This window comes from Triturus cristatus, chromosome 10 (genome assembly GCF_964204655.1).
Source record: "Triturus cristatus chromosome 10, aTriCri1.1, whole genome shotgun sequence".
Lineage (NCBI taxonomy): Eukaryota > Metazoa > Chordata > Amphibia > Caudata > Salamandridae > Triturus > Triturus cristatus.
In genome coordinates this window covers 331,333,375-331,355,514 of record NC_140593.1, presented here as the reverse complement: position 1 = coordinate 331,355,514, position 22,140 = coordinate 331,333,375, and the positions used below count along the sequence as shown (strand labels likewise).

Genomic DNA, 22,140 nt, shown 5'->3' with positions numbered 1-22,140 from the left:
GTTAAGACAAGATTCAAGTCCCACTGAGTCATTACGAAAGGGACAGGAGGGAACGTGTGAGTAATGCCTTTAAGAAAGCGTGACACTACAGGGGACTTGAAAAGAGGGCTGATCAGGAAGCCGTAAGAAGGCAGAGATGGCAGCAAGATAACCTTTCAAGGTGCCCAGGGCAGAGCCCTGCCGGGCCAAAGAAAGAGGAAAGAGGAGAACCTCAGACAGAGGGGCGGAAAGGGGATCCACAGCCTTTGCTGTGCACCATGCCACAAATTTGTTCCACCGGCAGGCGTATACAGTCTTTGTGGAGGGACACCTGGCTGCCAGAATGAGATCACAGACTTCAGGAGGCAAGTCAAATGGCATCAACTGCCGCCGCTCAATCTCCACGCATGGAGGTGGAGGCTGGACAGGTTCGGGTGGAGGACCGTCCCCTGCTGCTGCGACAGAAAATCCTCCCGAAGGGGCAGACGTATCAGAGGATCGGTCAACATACTGAGTAGCTCGGGATACCAGTACCTTCGTGCCCAACCTGGAGCCACCAAGATGACTTGGGCCCGGTCGTGCCTGATCTTCTTCAGCACTCTGGGCAGAAGTGGTATAGGCGGAAAGGCGTACAACAGACCGCAACTCCACTCGCGACGAAAAGCGTCGCCTAGCGAGTGCCGCCTTGAAAATTCCAACGCACAGAACTGCTGACATTGCGCGTTCTCGTCGGTGGCGAATAGATCTAACCAAGGCTCTCCCCACTGCTGAAAGAGACCTTGCGCCACCTCGGAGTTCAGACGCCATTCATGATCCATCGTGCACCGGCGGCTGAGTTCGTCCGCTCTGGCGTTCAGAGAGCCCGCCAGATGTTGAACCACCAGGGTGATGCCCTGGTGTTCCAGCCATGTCCAGAGGCGCAGAGCCTCCTGACAAAGGGTCCATGACCCCAACCACGCCCTGTTTGTTGCAATACCACATGGCGGTGGTGTTGTCCGTGAACACCTGCACGACATTTCCCCGGACAGAGGGAAGGAAGGCTTTCAGTGCAAGTCGGATCGCTCTCCGCTCCAACAAGTTGATGTGGAGGCGAGACTCCGCCGGAGACAAGGCCTCTGATCCCCGCCTCTCCCATATGACCACCCCATCCCAGGAGGGACGCATCTGTCACTACGACATGCTCCGGTAGGGGTAGGGAGAGGCTCTTGCCCGTGACCCAATCGCGGTCCGTGAGCCACCACTGCAACTGCTGTGCAGTGCCCTCCGAGATCAAGACATGGTCGGACAGGTTGCGGTGATGCTGGGCCCACTGAAACTTCAGGTCCCACTGCAGAGCCCGCATGCGCCGCCTGGCGTGATGCACTAGTAGGATGCAGGAGGCCATCAGCCCCAGAAGCCGCAATACTAGCCTGACCGAAACCCAGGATAGAGGCCGAAAGATGGGAATTAGGGGCTGTATATCCCGGACCCACTGTTCCGGTGGATGGACCCGGAACTGCGCCGAATCGAGAACCGCTCCGATGAAGAGGAGCTTCTGAGAGGGGCTCAGGTGTGACTTTGGCACATTGATGGAAAACCCCAGCAAATGCAGGAGATCCGCCGTAGTCTGGAGGTGGGAGACAACTGTCTGGGGCGAGCCCGCCTTCAACAACCAGTCGTCGAGATAGGGGGAAGACTGGAACCCCTGATCTGCGCAGATGAGCTGCGACCACTGCCATCACTTTCGTGAACACCCGAGGGGCACTGGTAAGGCCGAAGGGGAGCACGGTGAACTGAAAGTGCTCCTCACCCACCGTGAACCGCAGGTAAAGCCGGTGGGCCGGCAGGACGGGGATATGGAAATATGCGTCCTGCAAGTCCAACGCTACCATCCAGTCTCCAGGGTCTAGGGCAGCTAGAACCTGAGCCAAAGTCAACATTTTGAACCGTTCCTTCCGGAGGAAGGCATTGACGTTCCGAAGGTCCAAGATAGGGCGTAGGCCTCCTTTGCCCTTCTTGGGAACCATAAAGTAGTGGGAATAACAACCAAAACCTACTTCTGGGCTCGGAACGCGCTCGACGGCCTCTTTGGCCAAGAGGGCCGAAACTTCCTCTCGCAGAAGATTCAAATGATCCTCCGAGATACGGTGGTGCTGCGGTGGCATGGCTGTAGGGGTCGTCTCGAAGGGGAGGGAGTAGACCCTTCGGACGATTTGCAGCACCCACCTGTCCGAAGTAATGGTACGCCAGTAGGGCAGGTGATGGCGAACCCGTCCTCCCACTGGCGAGGAATGGGCCTGAAAGCTCGGACTAGGAAGGCTTTGAGGCGGATGCTGCCGGGGTGAATGTGGACTGACCGCGTTGTCCTCCAGTACCACCTCGGTGGAAACCACGTCTGCGACCGCGTGCAGGCTGGTTCTGCGGCCGGTGGCTAGGCGGACGTGAGGAGGTGCCCCTTCCTTGGCCACGAAAGGAGCGAAAAGCGGAAGTTTGTGGCCGCGGGGCCGAGAGGCCCAAGGACTTGGCGGTAGCCCGGGAGTCCTTGAAGCGAGCCAGCGCACTGTCCGCTTTCTCACCAAAAAGGCGAGCGCCATCAAAAGGCATGTCCATGAGTGTGCTCTGGACATCCCCTGAAAAGGACGTGGACCGCAGCCAGGCTTGACGTCGAAGCGTCACCGTGGTAGAAATCACCCTACCCAGCGAGTCCGTAGTGTCGAGTCCACATCGGATGACATGGCGCGCTGCATCTCTCCCATCGGCCAGAGCCGAGGAAAGCCGTGCCCGGGCCTCCTCCGGGCATAGTGGCAGCACGTCCTCCACCGTATCCCACAGAGAGTGGGAATAACGGTCCAAGAGACAGGCGGTGTTCCAAGACCGCAGGCCCAAACTGAGCGAGGAGAACAGCTTACCGAACTGTTCCAGTCTCTTGGAATCCCGGTCCGGAGGAGCGTACGGGAAGGAGGATTGGGAGGTAGAGGCCTGGATAACCAGACTCTCGGGGGTGGGGTGTTGGGACAGAAAACTGGGGTCGCCCGGAGCAGGGCGGTGGTGCCTGGCAACGTTCCTATCCACAGTAGGGACTGTGGAGGGCTTGGACCAGGTGCCCTGCAGAACGTCAGTGAGGGCCTCATTGAATTACAGCAGAGGCTCAGTGGAGCATGCGGCAGACTGAAGCACCTCAGTGAGTATGTTAGTCCTCACAGCCACGGCAGGCAGCTCAAGCCCAAGGGCCGCGGCCGCCTTGCGCAGCACCACAGAAAAAGCTGCACCCTCCTCCGAAGCCACAGTCGGAGGAGAGATGAATCCAGTGTCCGGTGAGGTATCCAATCCACTGGCCTCCCCCAGTTCATCTGCCCAGTCCTGAGAAAGTTGCCCTTGAAGGGCCATAGGGTCCGCAGACCCCTCCCAGTCAACCCCGTCATCCGATTCCTGGTAAACAGGAGGAATGATCGGAGCCGGTCGATAGACAATGCGTCTCTAGCGGCGTCGGATGCGGCGCCGCATCGGCGTCGGGACCGGACAGGGGCTGAACCAGGGATCGACGTCGACCAGTCGGATGTCGGGGGTGGTACCGGTGTCGGCAGAGGAGGCATGACTAGGTCGACCGGCATCAACGGGGGCCCAGGCTCGGGCCCCTGCGGCATCGGGGCCGGAGCCTCCAACAGCGCCGGGGCCAGAGCCGCCAGCACGCAAGGTCACCCAGTCGAGTCCGCGGGGCCCGAAGGCGCGCCAGCGGGCGTCGACGGCGGGGCCAGGCTCCTCATGGCCGAGAGGAAGGCACTGACCTCCGTCGGCGTCGCGTCAATCCCAGGGACTGGCGGGTATGGGGATTTGCGCGGCGCCTGCGGCTCAAGCGGAGCTGCGGGGGTGGAACCACCCTGACCCTCGGCCGAGTCACGTGACCGGCGAGGGGAGTCCGAAGAGCGGTGTCGCCTCTTGGACTTCTTAGAGTGCTTCAACTTACCCGAAGACTTCGAGCCAGACGAGCGACGATGTCGAGCGCGGCTCCGCGACCGATCCTTGGACCTCCTCCTGGACCGGGATCGAGAGGGGCGCGGAGCCGAGTGGCGAAGCTCGAGAAGCTTGCGGGACCGCTCCCGCCTAGCTTTCGAGGTCAGGGCCATACAATCTGAGCACGACTCGTCGAGGCCCAAGCAGTACAGGCACCGGCGGTGATCGGTCACCGACATCAGTCGGTGACAGTCGTCGCAGGCCTTGAAACCAGGCATCCTACCGGCACCAGAGTCGAGAAGTGACCAAAAAGTCGAAAAAGTTAGACAAAAATTGACTAAAGGGGTAGCTCTCCCGGATCGGCGCTTACTGGCGCAGAAAAAAGAAGAACTGACGTCAGCGCGCGAGGGCGGCGTCTAAGTACTCAGACGACGTCATTCCGGCGCACGACGCCAACAACGGACGCGGAGCCGCAGACTAAGCCTAGCGACGCGCAAGGGGTATTGCTACAAAAATCTTCCGGATCCAGTCTGACGCCTGGGGATATTCTAAGGTGAGGAATCTAACTAACGTGTTTCTTTCAGATCACACTGACAGGCCAATCACTGCGAATGCGCGTCCGTCACCAGTTGCGTGATTCTCAATGCTGTATGTGACTATGTATAAACATGTAAAGCTCCATGGAACAATAGCGGCGCCAGCTAGCCAAAGTGTTGCCAGTGTCACATGTTGGGTTGAGTCAGTAGGAAGAAGTCTTTAGTTTCATGGATTTTTTTTTTTAGTTGGGAAATATGTAGGAGGCAAATTTGGGTTACGTTTGATGATGCTAAACTGACTGCAAGGTGATCTGCAGTGCTCTAGGATTTACGTTACATTAACTTTGAAGCATTTTTAAACCAGCAGTCATGCCCACTGGAAAAGTTTAGCTTAAAGATAGTCTCAGTCAGTCAAAATCTTTATTCGGCTGTATACCAGCCATAAAAGAGTGCATCATAAAAAACATTTAAAAAAGAATACTACAATAAAATGAATAAAATACAGACAATGGTAATGATTCCAGGACAGTAACAATTACAGATTTCAAAGTATCAGTCTCAAAGCAATTTGTCCACAGGCACCCAGCCATAGTGCCTGGGAGCAAAAATTAATAGATGAATAAAGATAGTCTATTTTCAGTATTGTTTGGTCGAGAGGCCTATATAGATTTAATTGGCAAGCTTCACACATTTAATTGGACAGCCATTTTTATTAGACCACGTCCCCTCTTCCTCGCCACAACAGTTAAGTATGGTTGAAGGGCACCGCTTGACCAGCATCTTACCAACCCCATAAATTAATACACATTTTTAATACTCTTAATTTAATAGATGCAGCCTCCTTGAATACTGGTATTTTTGCGGTGTTCTACAGAGTTAAGCCTTTGATGACTTATCCACTATCTTGGATACGTTTTACTTTTTCAGAAAAAAGCACCAGTTCTTTAAATGGCGCTATCCAGTACTGAGTATCTTCAATTCTTTACATTGAAATATCGATTAGCTGGTCTTCCTTTAAGTAGTAAATACTTTTAATGGAAGAGAATCTGCACTTTTCAGTCGCTAACCGGTACTTTAGGTTATTAAGTACATTCACTTTCATATTTTTTTCATTTCAAGTAGCCAGTATATTTTTCTTGAATTGTAAAAGGATAGATTATTAACACGATAAAGTAGCCCTGTGCCTGGATATTATTTCGCCTGACAATTGTCAGGACACTGAAAACAAAATGACTGAAGCGATCTCACGAAAGATGCCAATGAGAATTATTTATTTCGTCCCTCGCCCATCTCCCCCTCCACTTGGTTACCATGAGTGAGCCCCTAGCCTAGAGGCAATTTTTTAAAACCAAAAATTATTTTAAAAAATTTCATAGGGAGACCCTCAGTGCTGAAGAATATTTCTGACTTGACCAATTAAAGTTGTAAAACATCTGTTATATTTTTATTTCGTTCCATCTATCATAATACCTTCACTGGCTTCATTCCTATTTTCAGTGAGAAAAAGTACTCCAGAGACTGAGATTACATCCACCCCCCACAAGCCTAACAAAGTAATATAATAGGGAGCTGTGGACAACAGCCAATAGGTCAAAGAAGCCGTAGGCCTAAAAAGTTTGGGAACCACTGGCATGGAGAGAAAATAGTATTAGGAAAAAGTCTGTCACACTGGCTTCTGGGGAGAAGTTTGGGCTCATGTGAATCTACAGCACTACATGCAACAAACATGCTTCAGGGTAAGTAATATAATCTGTTTACATTATGTGTGGCTATAGATACACATGATCAACAGTAAAGCAGTACTCCCAAAGAGGTGTCTATGCAGTGGATGGTGCAGAGGTCTGAAAAAGTCCTGGACACAGTTTGACCAACTCTAGTTCACTGCCTAGGAAGGATATGTACACGATAATACTTTGTGCAAGTGTGTGGAGTAGACCATGTTGCAGTTTTACAAATATCTGCTATGGGTATAGCTCCTAGACATGTCATAGTAGCAACCAAGTTTGCTGGTGGTGTGGCTGGGGGGGCGGGAAGTAGGGTTCTTTTAGCTTTTACGAAACTGGTTTGGATGATTTGACAAATCCATCTGGCAATCCCCGCCTTCGAAATGGAATGACCTTTAGGAGACTGTGAAAAAGTCACAAACAGTGGCTAAGCTTTGTGAAAGGATTTGGTTCGATCAATGTAGTTAATAAGAGTGTGCATGCGATCAAGTGGTAGAGCCCTTCCAGCTACAGAGTCTGGACATGGAAAAAAGTCTGAGGACTGAAGGTCTGGTTCAAGTGGAAAGAGGAGACTACCTTGGGTAAGAATGTATGTTGGTTTTAAAAACCACTTTACCCCCATGTATCTGGAAGAAAGGTTCCTGCCAATGTGAGGGCCTGTAGTTCACCAATACTTCCAAGAGAGAAACTGCAAATGGCATGAATGCAGAGGCTTAAGTGGGGGTGGTATTTGGTCTCAAGAGCCTGGTGAGGACAACATTCAGATTACTGACTGAAGCTGGATGTATCCTTGGTAGAACACCACTTGTATGGCCTTCCAAAAAACCTTTAATCACCGGGGCAGAATTCCCAATTGAGGACTTCTTACTGTGTCCTGCTGAGAAGGTCTGCAAAGTCTTTGTCCACTCCCGGAAGATACCCTGCGAGGAGATGAACTTGGTAATGGGTGGCTCAGCACCAGATTTGCTGCACTAGGGTCGATGGCTGAGGAGACGGACTACCTCCCGGCTTTTGTTGGAATAACATGGTCATTGTCCATTTGCACCAGGAATGCCTCGTTTTGAATCTGCGAAAGAAAGGCTTTGAGAGCTAGATGGATGGCTAATAGTTCCAAGTGATGCAGAGACCCCTTTGATGAGGTGGCCACAGGCCCTGGACTGCCATGTGGTTGAGGTGTGCTCCACAGCAGACTAGAGAGGAGTCTGTGGAATGGTTGCTTGCAGAAATGGGTCTGTCAAGGGCCTACCCTGCAACAGGTTGTTGCTGTTCTAGCAGAGACCGATGGGTGCTGGCCCTGACAGACACTAGATTTTCAAACTGCCCCTTTGCTTTTGACCACTGTCTTGAGAGAGATTCCTGAAGTGAGTGCATATGTAGTCTGGCATGGGCATGATGGCAATGCATGAAACCATCATTCACAGAAGGCACATTATTGTGCGAACTGGAAGTGCGTGGAGTGGCTGAAAAGGAGGGAGAAGTTGCTGGAGTGCTTGAATCCTTGGGGGGCTGAGGAAGGCTTTGCCCACTACAGAGGGGAGTACTGATCCGAAGAAAGGTAGAAATTGAAGCAACACCAAGTCTGCCTAGGTGGCATTAACTGTGAACCCCAGGCTGTGCAAAAGGGCGATTGCGGCCACGGTGTGGGTTCATCATTCCGGTGTGCTTGAATTCTTAATCAGCCAATCGTCTCGGGGGGGGGGGGGGGGGGGGAGACATTAGTCCCTCCACCAGACCCCTTGGGTCAATGGTGATGCCAAAGGGTAGTACCTTGAGCTCGTAGTATTGACTACTTACCAGGAAGCCAAGATGGCCCTGAAGGGCTGGATGGATTGGGATGTAAAAGTAGGTGCCCTTCAGGTCTAGAGTTGCCTTGCTGCAGTAGGGGGATGGCATCCTGCATGGGGTAATGTTCCAACAGGATGCATCTGTTTAGAGGATGGGTTAGAGGATTGATATTTGGGATTCGACCTTCTTGAGGATGAGGAAGCACAGAGTAGACACAGTTGCCTTGATCTTGATATGGCACTGGCAATGTGAGATGTTCTGGGCTGAGGGTGTGGGTGCAATGTTTGGTGGCGCCAAGATGAGCTCTAGGTAGCTGTCATGCTTGATTATGGATAAGAATCACTGGTCTGTGATCTATTCCAAGCAAGGAAGAAACCCTTTAAGTCGTCCCCTTACATGTGTTGTGGTTTTTTTTGGGGGGGGGGGGGGGGGGGATGTGGAGGGTTAATGGGAGATGCAAGGCAAGGCAGTTTTTGTAAGTAGAGACTCCCTTATTAGGGGTGCCTCTACCACTGCCCTTGGAACAGTTTCCTCTGACAGTCTGGTGTGAAACCCCTGCCACCCTGTAGAGATTAACCCGGGTGCTGATAATGGCACGACCGAGTTTTTTTCTGGACAAGAGGCCTTGGAGACGCCTCTTGACTGCTGCCTAGTAAAGGATTGTTATAAGACAAAGGTGTTGACCCAGACAAATCACTAGGACCTGGGTAATGGACGGTACATGAAACGAATAGCCCTAGTAGATACAATGTTTAAACAAAAACATTCAACATCTCCTGTAAAATTAATTCAAAACACATTGTTTATACATATAAAAGAAGGTGCCGCAGAAGGAAGGGAACGGTAAGTGCAGCAATGTGCAATGGTGAGGGTAAGTGTAAAAAAGGGGAGGGAAGTGAGCAATATATACATCCAAAAGAGTTAAAGGAGGACGTGGCCAACCATCCTGGCCAATCGGACGCAACTCAGATCGGCTCCTCTCCAGGCCCAGCAATATCCACGAAGAATAAGGCACTTAAAGCTCCCAAAACCGATTCACCTGATGTCTGAGGGCATCTGGAGGTGAGGGGTGTCCCTGGAGGAGAGCTCGGAGCCCCGGGAGTCGCTTTTAGGAGTGAGGACGTTCCTGTCACCGGAACCCCGCGCCTTCTAAGATGGCGGCCGCTCACGAGTGATCTCCACCACAAGCACGGTTGCCAGAGCCCTGAGGGGAGCCCAGCAAAGACTACTATGAAGGCAGGCGTCGGTGGTACTATCTTGCAGCCCCCCCGGACACTCTTTCAGCTACAGCGGAGGAGTGAGCCTGGCATCGGCGCCCGCGACGGGAGGGCGGCTCTCAATGTCGGGACTCCCACCGGACAGAGGGGACCTTCGGGGGAGCTGCAGCTCTTGAGGTCCGGCACTAGACAGGTCACCAGGTACGGAGGAGGGTGGAGGGGCTCCCCCGACATGAGAGGGGACCACCGGGAGCACAGATAGCAGCCTGGTGCCTGACCTTCAGATGGTTGCGGTCAGGCACCATCTCACAGCTTCGTGGGGAGCCTCAACTCGTGGCCCCATGTCCAGCATGCTGCCTCCGCCCCAGAAGCCCTATTGATGTAAGTAAGGAGTTCTTGGTCCCACCACCCACCAACACTCTAGCTCTCCTACGGTGTGGCTCTGATGGCAGTGAGCTCTTTGACTCCAGGTCAAGAGGAACACGGGTCACGGACCGAGGGTCCCCCTGAAGCTCTGGGTCACGCCAAGGCCCAGGGTCATGCCCAGGCCCAGGTGAAAATGCCCCTTCAGGCATTATTGGGAAGCAGCGAGATGAGGGTAGGAGTGGACAGAGCGTGGCTATTTCCCTTCGATAAGCGGTGAGGGGCTGCCAAACAGATTAGAGGGAATCCCTGGCCCTGTAAGGCCGGTTTCTGGCACAGAGCAACCCGGGCAGCGGCCTGCACACTCAGGAAGTTATTCCCCAGCTGACAAATCCGAGCGATTGTCCGCCCCTCCAGCAAGGTGATATATGGACCCAACGGAGCCCTGCACCAACGCCGCTGTACTCCCATCATCCTACCGAAGATCTTCCAGCCCACGCAGGGGTGCGGAGTCAGGGTGACAGGGCAGGTCCCAGTCCCCCCCCCCCCCTCCCCAAGCTAGATTCTAAAATCTTGGCTGCCTGCCTGAAGAATGTCCTGCATTTCCTCACGGAGGCAGACCAAGCAGGCTATCATGGGGAGGCAAACCCACGATAACCTGCGGAGAGTAATTCACATCATTGAGAAAGCACAGAGAAAGGCCATACAGGCGTTCCTTCTCTCGCTAGACGAGAAGGCCTTTGACTGGGCCTTTATGACTCATACACTGCGTCGGTTTGGCTTTAAGGAGACCTTCATTGGAATGGCTCGGGTGTAATATTGCGCACCACGTTCTAGGGTCGTGGTAAATGTATTCGCCTCGGAACCTTTTAACCTTTCAAGGAGCACCCGACAGGGGTGCCCTTTATCCCCCTTACTTTTTTGCGCTCAGCATAGAACCTTTCGCAGAGTGCATTCGGTGCAACCAGGACAGGGGGGGGGGGGGCATTTGGCATGGATGAACAAAATGTATCCTCTTTGCTGATGTGCCTCTCTCAGTCACGAGGCCGCAGTCTTCTCTCCCAGCGATCCAAGCCAAACTCTCCTCTTATGAACAGGCCTCGGGCTCCAAGGTGAACCTTTCGAATTCATTCCTTCTTAAACTCGCGGTGCCCAAGGAGTCCATGCGGGCTTTTGAAGGTGCGACCCCTTTCCGGAGTGCGCACAAAGATATCACATCTCGGCATCAAACTCACCCCCAAGCTGGAACACCTCTATGGCTCTAACTACCCCCTGGTGCTGCCCCAGCTTAAAGCTGATCTTGTTAGATGGCGGACGGCTTACCTCTCCTGGATAGGGCGGGTCAATGCCATAAAAATGAATGTTCTCCTGCGTTTACTATATCTTTTAGGGCCTACCGTTCTCAGTGGATCGGGCGCCTTTCTCAGAACTGAAAACAATGATTACCAAGTTTATATGGCAGAGGGCACGGCTCTCCAACCGCGTGTTAACTAGATCGAGGGAAGAGGGTGGGGGGGGGGGGGGGGATTGGCCTTGCTGGACTGCCTGGGATACTGTAGGGCAGTTCCACTTAGGGTGATTACGGAATGACAATTTTTGGAAAACATTGTTGTGGAGCTGCTGTGCCCTCAGCATTATAACAAACATTGCCCCAAAAAATATATATATTTTCTAGTCTCAAAAAGCACACATTGCCGCAGTAGTTTTTGGGCACTGAACAAAACTACTGTATGCCAATATGTTCCTTGTCAAGAATGTGGTCACTCACACTGAAGCAGGGAGGAAGAAGAGAGCGACATGGAATTTTAATTAAAACATAAGGTCTTGGTTAATGCCTGACCTACATAGGGGCACAATTCTTAAAGAATTCACAAAACTGTACCCATGGTTTAGTCCTTGCATTATTGTAGATTTACAGCTTTCATGAATTCACAAGAATTTACAGAAGTAGGCCAGGAAATCTTACTACTAAAAAATATTTTTAACTGCATTTTAGCACATGCAAATATGCATATGTAGATTTGCTTGAGGAAGGAAATTCATGCAACAGTATCCAGGGAACCCCAGAGAGGAGATTCATCCAACAGGACCTATGGTGATAGGACGACCAATTTTGAAACCTAGACGCTTTTATGATTTTGTAGCAATTTTTACTGAGCAGTAGCACGAGTATTGCGTTTAGTCCTCTCAATATTTGTGCAGTTCTGTTCAGTAATGAGTAAATACACATTTATGCACAGGTCTCTTCAGTAATTAGTGAATGTACACGTTTATTCTAGTACAACATTCAGCCAGGTCTCATTTCTATGTAAATTTGCATAAAGGTCTGTATAATTATTCTATAATTATTCTACAGAACAGATTACCAGATTTGTTCCCTTATGGAAAATTAATGGGGGGGGGGGGGGGGGGGGTTTAGGGGTTGGGGGAATGTGTTGTGTTTTATAGCACGTGGAACTGAGGTTGTCATGGGAAGGCTGCTATTCCTTAGAATGTTCAATAGGGAGAAGCGCTGGAATGTGGGAACTCTGGGTGGTTGGTGAGGAAGAACGGTGGAGACAGCCTAAGAGAGAAGTGGTGTAGCGGATGCCAGGGTTTGAGCTTTTGGACTAAAGGAGTTTTACTACTTCACAGCTTGTGGAGTAATGACTTAATACATTGTAAAGTCGCCAATTAGTTTCTTCCGAAGAACAGGGGGGGGGGGGGGGGGCGTCAACAGCGTATGGGAGTTCCTTGGAAAGCTTTTTAACCAAAGTAAGGGTGAAAGGGCAGTACTGGCAGCCATTAACAGATTGCCTAGTAAAGCAAGTGGTGAGGGACTCCATCCCGTGTGCAAGAAAAACAAAAACTGACGCTCAGCACCTTTTTCCTCCGGTGCAAATTCCCACTGAAATCAGGACAAAATTAGGGTTGAACATTATGGAACTTTAGATCCCATACTGTACAATGAGTGCTGGCTTATCAAAACAGATAGTGACCAAATGTTTGTCAAGCACATACTACGACAGAAATTTAATTTAAGTAATTTGCTCGGGAATGTGTGCCTAAGAGTATGGTCGTAGACATTGGTGTTTAATTTGTGTTAGTAGAGGTGTGATTTTTTTTAAATAATTTCTCGATTAAGCATTTGCGGATGGCTCTATCCTGAGAAAATTCTCAGAATGTGTAGAAAGATAGAGAAACCATTAATTAAACAAAATCAGATGAAATGTGATCCTCGACTCACCAGCCACAAGTTAACTGAAAGCAAGAACCCACACTGTACAAAGATTCTATCAGAACTGAGATGAAAGAGCATTTTAAATATTAGAGGCATACATCAAACAAGAGTGCATATTACTACACATCTTCTCCTTTTCTACTCAAACAACTAAAACAAAGACTAGTATAACATTACAGCAACGATTATAAACAAAAATGTTATAAATTTAACATTGAAAAAGGCCGCACATAATCCTCCAAATAGCAAGGAGGTTTGCGGTTCCTGAGATTACTCGATTCTCTCATTCCTATGGAAGGTACAGGGTTGTCAAACATGTTTGCTTGCATCACCTCCACCATTCTCAACTTGTCTCCTCGCCGCAACCACCATAAACCTCACCAGCTCTTCATCATCCATCATCGTGCAACTATCGAGTCCCCTTTGGACATGTTCCTCGTTTTGGCCAACAGTGTCGTCTTCCTTCTGGCTTATTCCACTTGTTTCCATTCGCCAACTCGACATAACAGTCAAACTCTTCCTTAACCTTGATTGGGCCCCAAAATGTGGATAATCCTTTACTCATTATTACATGCTTTTTCACACAGTTACCAGCTCTTATCACAACTTTGGTTTCTCATTTTTCCTTCTTCTCCTTCTCGTAACTACTGTTGGTCAGTCAGTCCAGAGTCAACTTTTTTCTCCAACGTTTAATATAGCGCAAACTTGACCCGAAGGTTTCAGGTAGAGAGCATTACATGAACAGCAGTTGTGCCCGGCTTCCTCCCTCATCTTTTCAAATGGAGAAATGTTGGTTACATTTTTTGCTGTGATGCAATGGGCCCAAATCATGTAATTCACCATCATCTTAACATCTCCTCTACTTTGACTGGCTATTGATATGGCACCCTTCACCAAGCAGTTGGCCCTTTCACCATCCCACTGGCTTGGGGGTTGTACAGTAGGATTCTGTGGTGCTTTATACCACAATTTTCCAGAAACGACTTCATTTCATGTGATGTGAGTTGTGTCCCATTATCTGTAATTAATCGGAGGAAATCCTTCCTCCAAAAACCTCTCATTGTTTCAATAGTAAAACTCGTGGTCACTTCAGGCATAAACCTAACTATCAACAACTGGGACTGTACACCCACGATTACCAATGCATTCTTCATGCTTTCCCTCATCCCTTATATGGGCCCTATAAAACCCAAGCACACTGTGCTCCACGGTAAGCCAGGGTCTTCGATATGACCCTCGTGCTGCCTGAACGGCTGTCTTTAATCTTTTCTCACGTCACATGTTGAGCGGGAGCTCGTTCTAGGTCTTTGCTGCGATGTAGGAGAAGGTTCTTCCACCTATTCTGGCTCTGGGTATGCAGGGGTTTCGGCGAGGGCGAGGGCAAGGTCGGCGGATCGGAGGTATCTCTTGGGTACGTGGAAGGAGATCCTCTTGTTGAGGTATTGGGTTCTTGAAAGGGACTCTTTTCAACGGGGAGCCAGTGGAGTTACCGTAGGTGTTGGGACGTGTGTTCCTGTCGAGGAATGGCGAGGACTAGTGTGGCTGCGGTGTTCTGTATGGACTCCATGCAATTACTCCATTCCTCCACTGTAAACGTTTCTCCAACACATTCTCCTACATCTTACAGCCACGCTACAGCTCCCTTTCGGTTACCTTGCCAAAATGCTTCGATCAACTTAAGCTTAATCTAAGGACAATAGTGAGGAACATTCTGCTTAAAGTCTGGAGGCTAGCCTCGCCAGCCTGACCCTTTGCCTGCTTAACACCTTGATGAGGGTGTTGTGATTCATGGGTATGCAAAAATCCAGACCCCACAGAAGGGTCCTGCAATGTTCCACAAACCATGCTGCAGCTAAGGCCTCATGCTCCATCACACAATAGTTACATTTGCTTTTCATTAAGGAGCCAGATGCAAAGACCAGTACTCTCCCTAGAACCATGCATCTGGGATAAAACTGCTCACACAACATGCGCTTGCATCCACCATCAATATCGATCTGTGTGGAGTGTCAAAAGGCGCCAGAATTCCTGCCTCACACATCTTTCCTCACAACAGCAAATGCTTTTTGTTGAACATCCCCCCCACTTAAACATAAATCCCTTTCGCGGAAGCATCCTTAAACATTGTCTTCTCTGCAAAGTTTGACAAATTTGGAGTAATATTAAATCAGAACTATGAAGGATTGTAACTGATCTGGATCACAGGGAGCAGGTGCAGATCTGATTGATTTCAATAAATTCTCCCTGACTCGATAGTATGAATTAGATTTTCAATCTCCTCAAATAGGAATCTGCATTGGTCTCTCAAGGTGAGGCCTGCTTCCCTTAATCTGCCCAAAACTTCTCAGGGTATTGCTATGTCCTTGCAAAGACTCTACAAAATCCATGACGTCTTCCTGAAAGTACATCACATCTGCTATCCCTTTAAAAACCTCAGACATTATCGGCAGAAACAGGTTCGCAACAGAGGACAAACCAGCATCCTTGTAAACTGGAAAGTGCCTCCGTAGTGATGAATGCCATAAGTCTCCTAGATTCTTCATGCAATCTGATCTGGTGGTAAGCACTTTTCAGATCAAGTTTAGAACAGTACCTACCAACTTTGAGCAACAAAGCTCACTGATGTTAGGGAGCAGAAATGTGTCCGTCTCTACATGCTTATTTAGGCTACGATGGTCCACACAGAAAGTGAGCCTGCAATCACTTTTCTTGGTTATGACCACTGAGGAAACCCATGCAGATGCTTCATCTGGTTCTATGACCACATCTTTTATCATGTTAAACTTTTTTTTTTTTTTAACCTCTTACAACTGGCACTCAATTTAGGTTTCACAGGAACCGTACCCTTTCTAAAAATATTCTATGAACATACCCCATCATTTTCCCCCCCTGTTTCGTTAAAAACATCTCTCACTTCATCTAACACTTCCTCTGCACTTAAATTATCCACAGCGCCAGAGCATGAGGATGAATCATAATATGCAAGTCATATTGATGCATCCATCCTAATATCGGTGGTCCATCTGCAGCAACAGAGTTTCCCTTTAATCTGTCAACTTTAATTCAAGAGGATAGGAAGTACCCCAACACATCTATTCTCTCCCCCGGTAACCTCTCAGATTTAGGTCTTTAAGCAACATTGAGAGATGCGGCCACTCCTTCCTCCACATCTTAATCAGCACAATGGTGTACAACGAACCAGAGTCTATCATTAGTTCAAAGTTTTTGCCCAAAATCACAAAGAAGGCTTTTGATCGGACTTCTCTCATTTTCATCTGCTTCAGCATATGATAGTCGTTGCTGTTCTCCCAGAACGTTCAATCTGTAACAACCACATTAATTTTAATAATTTCTTTGCATGTGAGTATATTGCCTTTTGCAACCACATTTCCTGCATTCCTTGTTAGACGCAAAGCTCCACTTCGAGTCGCTCATATGTAACGAGGTTCCGCATTTTGAGCGGACTTTTTTCACCAAAGCAGCAACTTCGCCTTCTGTGCTCGCTAATTCCTTCTTACGCATTTCTCGCTTGCACCGTTCAGAATCTTGTACAATTTCAGAAATTAGAGCATTTTTAATGGAAGGATTCTTTGACGCCTAAAAACGTTTGAGTCTTTACTCTTGCATTGGACAATAAGTTGGTCTCTGATAAGTATGTCCATCGTCTGACCAAACTTGCAGTAACTGATAGGTTGCATAAACTCGAGACAAAATCTTCCAAAGATTTACCCGATTTCTGTGGCCTGGTATAAAACCTATAACAAGAGAGGGCACAGACCCCACATTGCTTAAGATGTCTGAGAGAGGATGTCTCCTTCCTACATACGATCTGGACTTGTCCCCAAATCCAGCAGCACTGTACTATCATAGGGGAATTTAGTCAAATCTTTTCAGCTCGGCTCCTAATGGACCCCAAATTCCTTCTCCTAGGGATTTCTAATGACATTGACCTGCCAAGAGTCCAGCCTCCCCTCTGTACCTTCATAGTAGCGGAAAGAGACAACTAGATACTGGAGGTCATGGGAATGCCCCACTATGCCAGAATGGAAACAGGACATGTAGCTAAAAAGCCCTGAACATTTCTTAAGATGTAGTGCACCTGGATGCATTACTATTCTTTGGACCTCTTGGACCACAGTAGGAGGAGAATACATACGAGGCATGATCTGAGACAGAGAGGGGTGCTGCTCTATGTTAAATTGCTGCATATAATGCAAGGCATTGCTTTGTCATGGTCTAGTGTAGGTTGACTGGTGTCTGGGGAGGAGCGTGGGGGTGGGAGACAGGTTTAGAATTGTTGATCATAATATGGGATTGCTAGGATCTAAACCCAGACTGGCTGCACAACGTATTCATCTGCTCCTATTGCATTGTTCAAATAAAAATATTTAAAAAAATTTAAAAAACTGAGAGGAAATTTGCTAATGAAGAGAACATTGCCTCGTTGTAAGTGCAGCTAGGCTTCTTCGTACAAGTCATCCATAGGCTAATTGTCATGTCCAAGCACTTCAAGTAAGTACTTATAAACGTGGTGCGCTTCTTTGCCTATTGTACCCAATAACAAGGGTTTTTTTCCTTTCAGTTGCATACTCTTGCCCATCTAGGGCTATTAGGTAATTATCAAAAAGATCTATCCACTCTTCCCATTGGATAGATGGTTTCCCATGATGTACCAAAAATGGTGGAAATATAACCATACTACAGAAAACTGAAAAACATCTTTGAATGAGTAAGATGCAGAACTACCTATAATAAATTAAGCCTAAATACAAAGGCTTCTAATGTGCTGCTGCTCAGGTATTTTCCTCCATTAGTCACATTGGGGCACAACGCGATCATTTTGCTGACGTAATGAATAAAGTTTGAACAGAGGAGCATCTAAAGCTACCGTGCAGAGGGGACAGTAGGCCTCAGAAAGGTGAGGTGATGAGTGCTGGTGAGCTCCAAAGTAAGGCGGCTCCACAAGTAGCCAGAAGCTCATGGAGCTAGATGCTCAGTGCGCATGCAGCACGTATGGGTGAACAAGTTCTGAGATAGCCACATGAAGAGCGTTCAAGCCGATCGGGCCACTCAATATGTTGCCGCATGGGATTGATTACCTTTACTCACAGTCTTGCTTCTGCTGAACACAGTGAGTGTGTCGGAAATGACACTGAGTTACATCTGCCTACGATCGCCCTTGACAGCTCTGCATGCGCAGCAGTACCGCTAGGGGCACTGAAGCCAAAGGTTCCTTTTTTTGTGGCTGGCGATGGTCGCCAAAAATGTCATAAAAAACACCCACAATGAGTAGAAAAGTAGAGAAACCTTTAAAGGAAGCCAGATGAAACGTCCCACAGGTTAACTGGAAGTAAGAATCCACGCTGTACAAAGATTCCATCAGATCGAAGATGAGAGCCTTTTAATATTTAAGGCATACAACAAAACACGAGCACATATTACTACACTCTAGTCACACCAGGCCAACGGATTATCAAAGCACATGAATAGGATGGTTGAATTGTGTGTCCAGAGAGCTTTGGATTCATGGTTTTCCCATAAGGAAGTGTTGCGTAAAACTTGGAGCACATCAGTGTATTCCTAATTCGGTGACAAAAAAAATAAAAAAATAAAGATTTGTTTGAAAGCAGACATGCCAACTCAAAACTCAATCCTGCCTGGCCGTGTTGTGCCAGTATATAGTACAGAAATGGTGGAAGGTGTGTTTGGAGGAAAGACTTCTAGACAAAGTTAGACAAAGTTAAACAAAATTATACAAACCCCTAATTTGAAAAGAATGGTCAGTTATGAAAAATACTACAGTTCAGACTCCGAAGACCTCCAATCGTCATCACAGACTCCCAAGAAGACCTTCGTGAAGTCGAGACTACGGAGAAGTGAAACGATACTGCCTTTAATGCAGAATTTACAAAATGAACACCGGATGACTGTGCCCACTTTTATGTTAGCCCATTTCCAATAAAATGTATCATATATGGTTCCTCCTTCCTTTCTGCATAAGTTAATTCTTTTCCCTTTTTCCTATATAGGATGGGAGACTGTAGTATTGTGGATGTTCATCTTAATATTCCCAGTCTGCATTGAAGTCATCTACACTTTGATGACTTAACAGCTCCAAACCTGGCAGTTTGAGTACAGCTGTCCTGATGGTTGGTGGTCTGTGTTGCTCTGCACTTTTCTTACCCAATATCGGTCAGAAATCGCCTGATGACCTGGCTTCTTGTTGAGATAGGGCAGCATAACATCTGACAATACACATTCGTCCAGACTAATCTGTAAATTCTTGTGCAGCACTCAAACACTACTTCAAGCTTAATATACACCCTACATAACCAACTTTTCAATATTTAGAAAAGCAACGTATTTCAGCAAAGCTTATGATGTCCAATATTTAAAAGGCGGATTCAAACAGGTACCCCATCTATTAGGGAAAGCTAAGCTGTATAAACAAATATGAAAGTACAAAACATCAAATTAACAGAGTAATTGCCACGGTCATGTTTTTCGTGTGAGGAGGGTAAATAAATAACTTACTGTCTAGCATGTTCCTTATTAGCATACGTTACATTCACCACTGCGGTTTCTGTTTCGGTATTTACTGTAAAGAAAATGCAAGATGGTAACAATTACCAATTTGTGTAGGCACAAACTGCAAAATAAAATTGTTTTAAAGCAATGTACCAGTACCTTGCTCACAGTTCTCCACTGTTCCATACTGTGCTAACAAACTATCCAATACCTATTAAAGTGGGTTGGAAAGAAATGAGAGAAAGAAAAATAATTTTAGAAAGGTTTAAACTTTTGGCATTAAATCAACAGCAGAACTGTGGCTTGAACAAAGGTCGACCATAAAAACTAAAAATATACAATTTATGAAGCCTTGTAGACAGAACAGATGCGATGGAAAAGCGCTTTAAGTGGCCAGGTTGTGTCAAACACTTAATACCAGCACTTCCATAAATTTGTAAGAGAGGGTCAACACATCTCAGCAGCAAAAACTTACTCTGGACAAGAAGAACTAAAACTACTATGTTGCCTATTCAAGCACTGTTTAGGGTGTTATTTTCTCTTCCTACACTTCTCTCCTAACATCTGTCAAAATCCACCCCTATATTCCTAGTCAAACACCTGGCTAACAATTACACATTACTTGTTTTCCAAGATTGGTCTGGGAGCATCCAGAGTCATGCAGAAACTATTCTCCAGGGTGAAGACTAGGGAGGGTGGACTTTGAGGATGAAAAGGTCGAATAGTCTGAGTGTGATGCCCTAATGAATTTCACCAGCGGCAAAGCCTTGGAAAAGAAGGACCCTGAAGAACATCTGCAAGTTAAAATAAAACAACTTATAACAGCCTTTAACAATGCATTAACTATAGAGTCCATACCAATCTTGCCTTACTTTTCACTCGGGTTGAATCTCATGTTCAAATCACAGCAAAACAAACAGAGCAGGATAAGCATTCATGGTAACTGGGACACAAATATAGTAGAATCTACAGAAAAGCTATACTGGAAGAACAAGTTACTTACCTTCGGTAACTATATATCTGTAAGAAACATTAGTTAAATTCCTCACCTTAGAATATCCCCAGGCGTCAGGCTGGATCCGGAAAGATTTTTCGTCAGCAATACCCTTGTCGTCGGCGTAGGAATGATGTCCGAGTACTTAGACGCCGCCCTCACGCACTGACATCAGTTCTTGTACATAGCTTTCCGCGCCAGGAACACACAGCCATGCAAGAGACCGACACTGGTGCCAAAAAAGTCTAGGGCCCTGAAAGCGATGACCTCAACCCTAGATATCGGTTCGCAGAACGGAGAGGATGGGTGGGTCAGTGAGGAATCTAACTAACTAATGTTTTACAGATATATCGTTACCGAAGGCAAGTAACTTGTTTATCTGAAAGAAACAAGTTAGATTCCTCACCTTAGAATAGATACCCCAGCAATACCAACCCTGGTGGTGGGTCTGCGAACCAAAATCACACCAGAAAGTCCTGGAGAACAGAACGGCCAAAGAAGCAGTCTCTCTGGACTTGGCTGTCCAGGCAATAATGTTTGGCAAACATGTGCAGCGAGGCCCACATTGCTGCCTGACAGATGTCCTGCAAGGGGACTCCCCGGTCCAGGGCAGTTGTCGACGCTGTGGCCAGAGTGGAACGGGCCCTCAGCCCTACAGGAGGTTCCTTTTTAGCTAAGGAGTAACAAGCTTGAATACACAAAACGACCCACCGAGAGATTGTTCGCTTGTGCACCGCCTGCCCCTTCTTAGCACCCACGTAGCCAACAAAGAGTTGGTCGTCCACCCTGAACTGCTTGGTGCGGTCCAAATCAAAGGACAGCGCCCGTTTTGGGTCCAGACTGAGGAGCCTCTCTTCCTCTTTCGAGGGACGCGGAGGCAGAAAGAAGGTGGGCAGCGTAACAGACTGTCCGATGTGAAAGGCAGTCACCACCTTAGGAAGAAAGGAAGGACGAGTCCTGAGAACAACTTTGTCCGGATGGACAGAAAAGAAAGGAGGCTTAGAAGAAAGCCTGGAGCTCACTCACCCTCCTAGCAGAGGTGATGGCAACCAGGAAGGCAGTCTTAAGCGTCAACAGACTAAGAAGACAATTATGAAGTGGCTCAAAAGGAGCGCACATCAGATACTTCAATACCAGATTCAAATCCCACTGAGGCATTACGAAAGGGACAGGAGGAAACATGTGAGTAATGCCTTTGAAGAAGCGAGAAACAGGGGATTTGAAAAGAGAAGGCTGATCAGGCAGCCGTAGAAAAGCAGAGATAGCTGAAAGATAACCTTTAAGAGTGCCCAGAGCAGAGCCCTGCTGGGCCAAGGAAAGAAGAAAGAGGAGAACCTCAGAAAGAGGGGCGGAAAGGGGATCCACAGCCTTTGCTGTGCACCATGCCACAAGTTTGTTCCACCTGCAGGCGTATACCGATTTTGTGGAGGGACGCCTGGCTGCCAGAATCCCATCGCAGACTTCAGGAGGCAAATCAAATGGCGTCAACTGTCGCCGCTCAATCTCTACACATGGAGGTGGAGACTGGACAGGTTCGGGTGGAGGACCGTCCCCTGCTGCTGTGACAGAAGGTCCTCCTGAAGAGACAGTCGTATCAGGGGATCGATCGACAGACTGAGTAGCTCGGGATACCAGTACTTTCATGCCCAAACCGGAGCCAAGATGACTTGGGCCTGGTCGTGCCTGATCTTCAGCACTCTGGGCAGAAGTGGTATAGGGGAAAAATCGTACAACAGACCGCAACTCAACTCGCGACGAAAGGCGTCCCCGAGCGAGTGCAGCCTTGGAAACTCCAACGCGCAGAACTGGTGACATTGCGCATTCTCTTCAGTGGCGAATAGATCTAACCAAGGCTCTTCCCACT

At 48.1% G+C, this 22,140-nt stretch overlaps 1 protein-coding gene across 1 annotated transcript in view; it reads right to left on the bottom strand.

Moving 5' to 3' along the window:
• The window catches only part of IGF2BP3 (insulin like growth factor 2 mRNA binding protein 3), a 643,796-nt gene that overhangs the window by 421,445 nt on the left and 200,211 nt on the right, over positions 1 to 22,140 (bottom strand). The window contains exons 4-5 of the mRNA XM_085631537.1: positions 19,442 to 19,493; positions 19,289 to 19,352 (exon numbers count right to left, since the gene is read on the bottom strand). Of these exons, the coding sequence (XP_085487663.1) occupies positions 19,289 to 19,352; positions 19,442 to 19,493 (116 nt within the window). The remainder of the gene's footprint in view (positions 1 to 19,288; positions 19,353 to 19,441; positions 19,494 to 22,140) is intronic.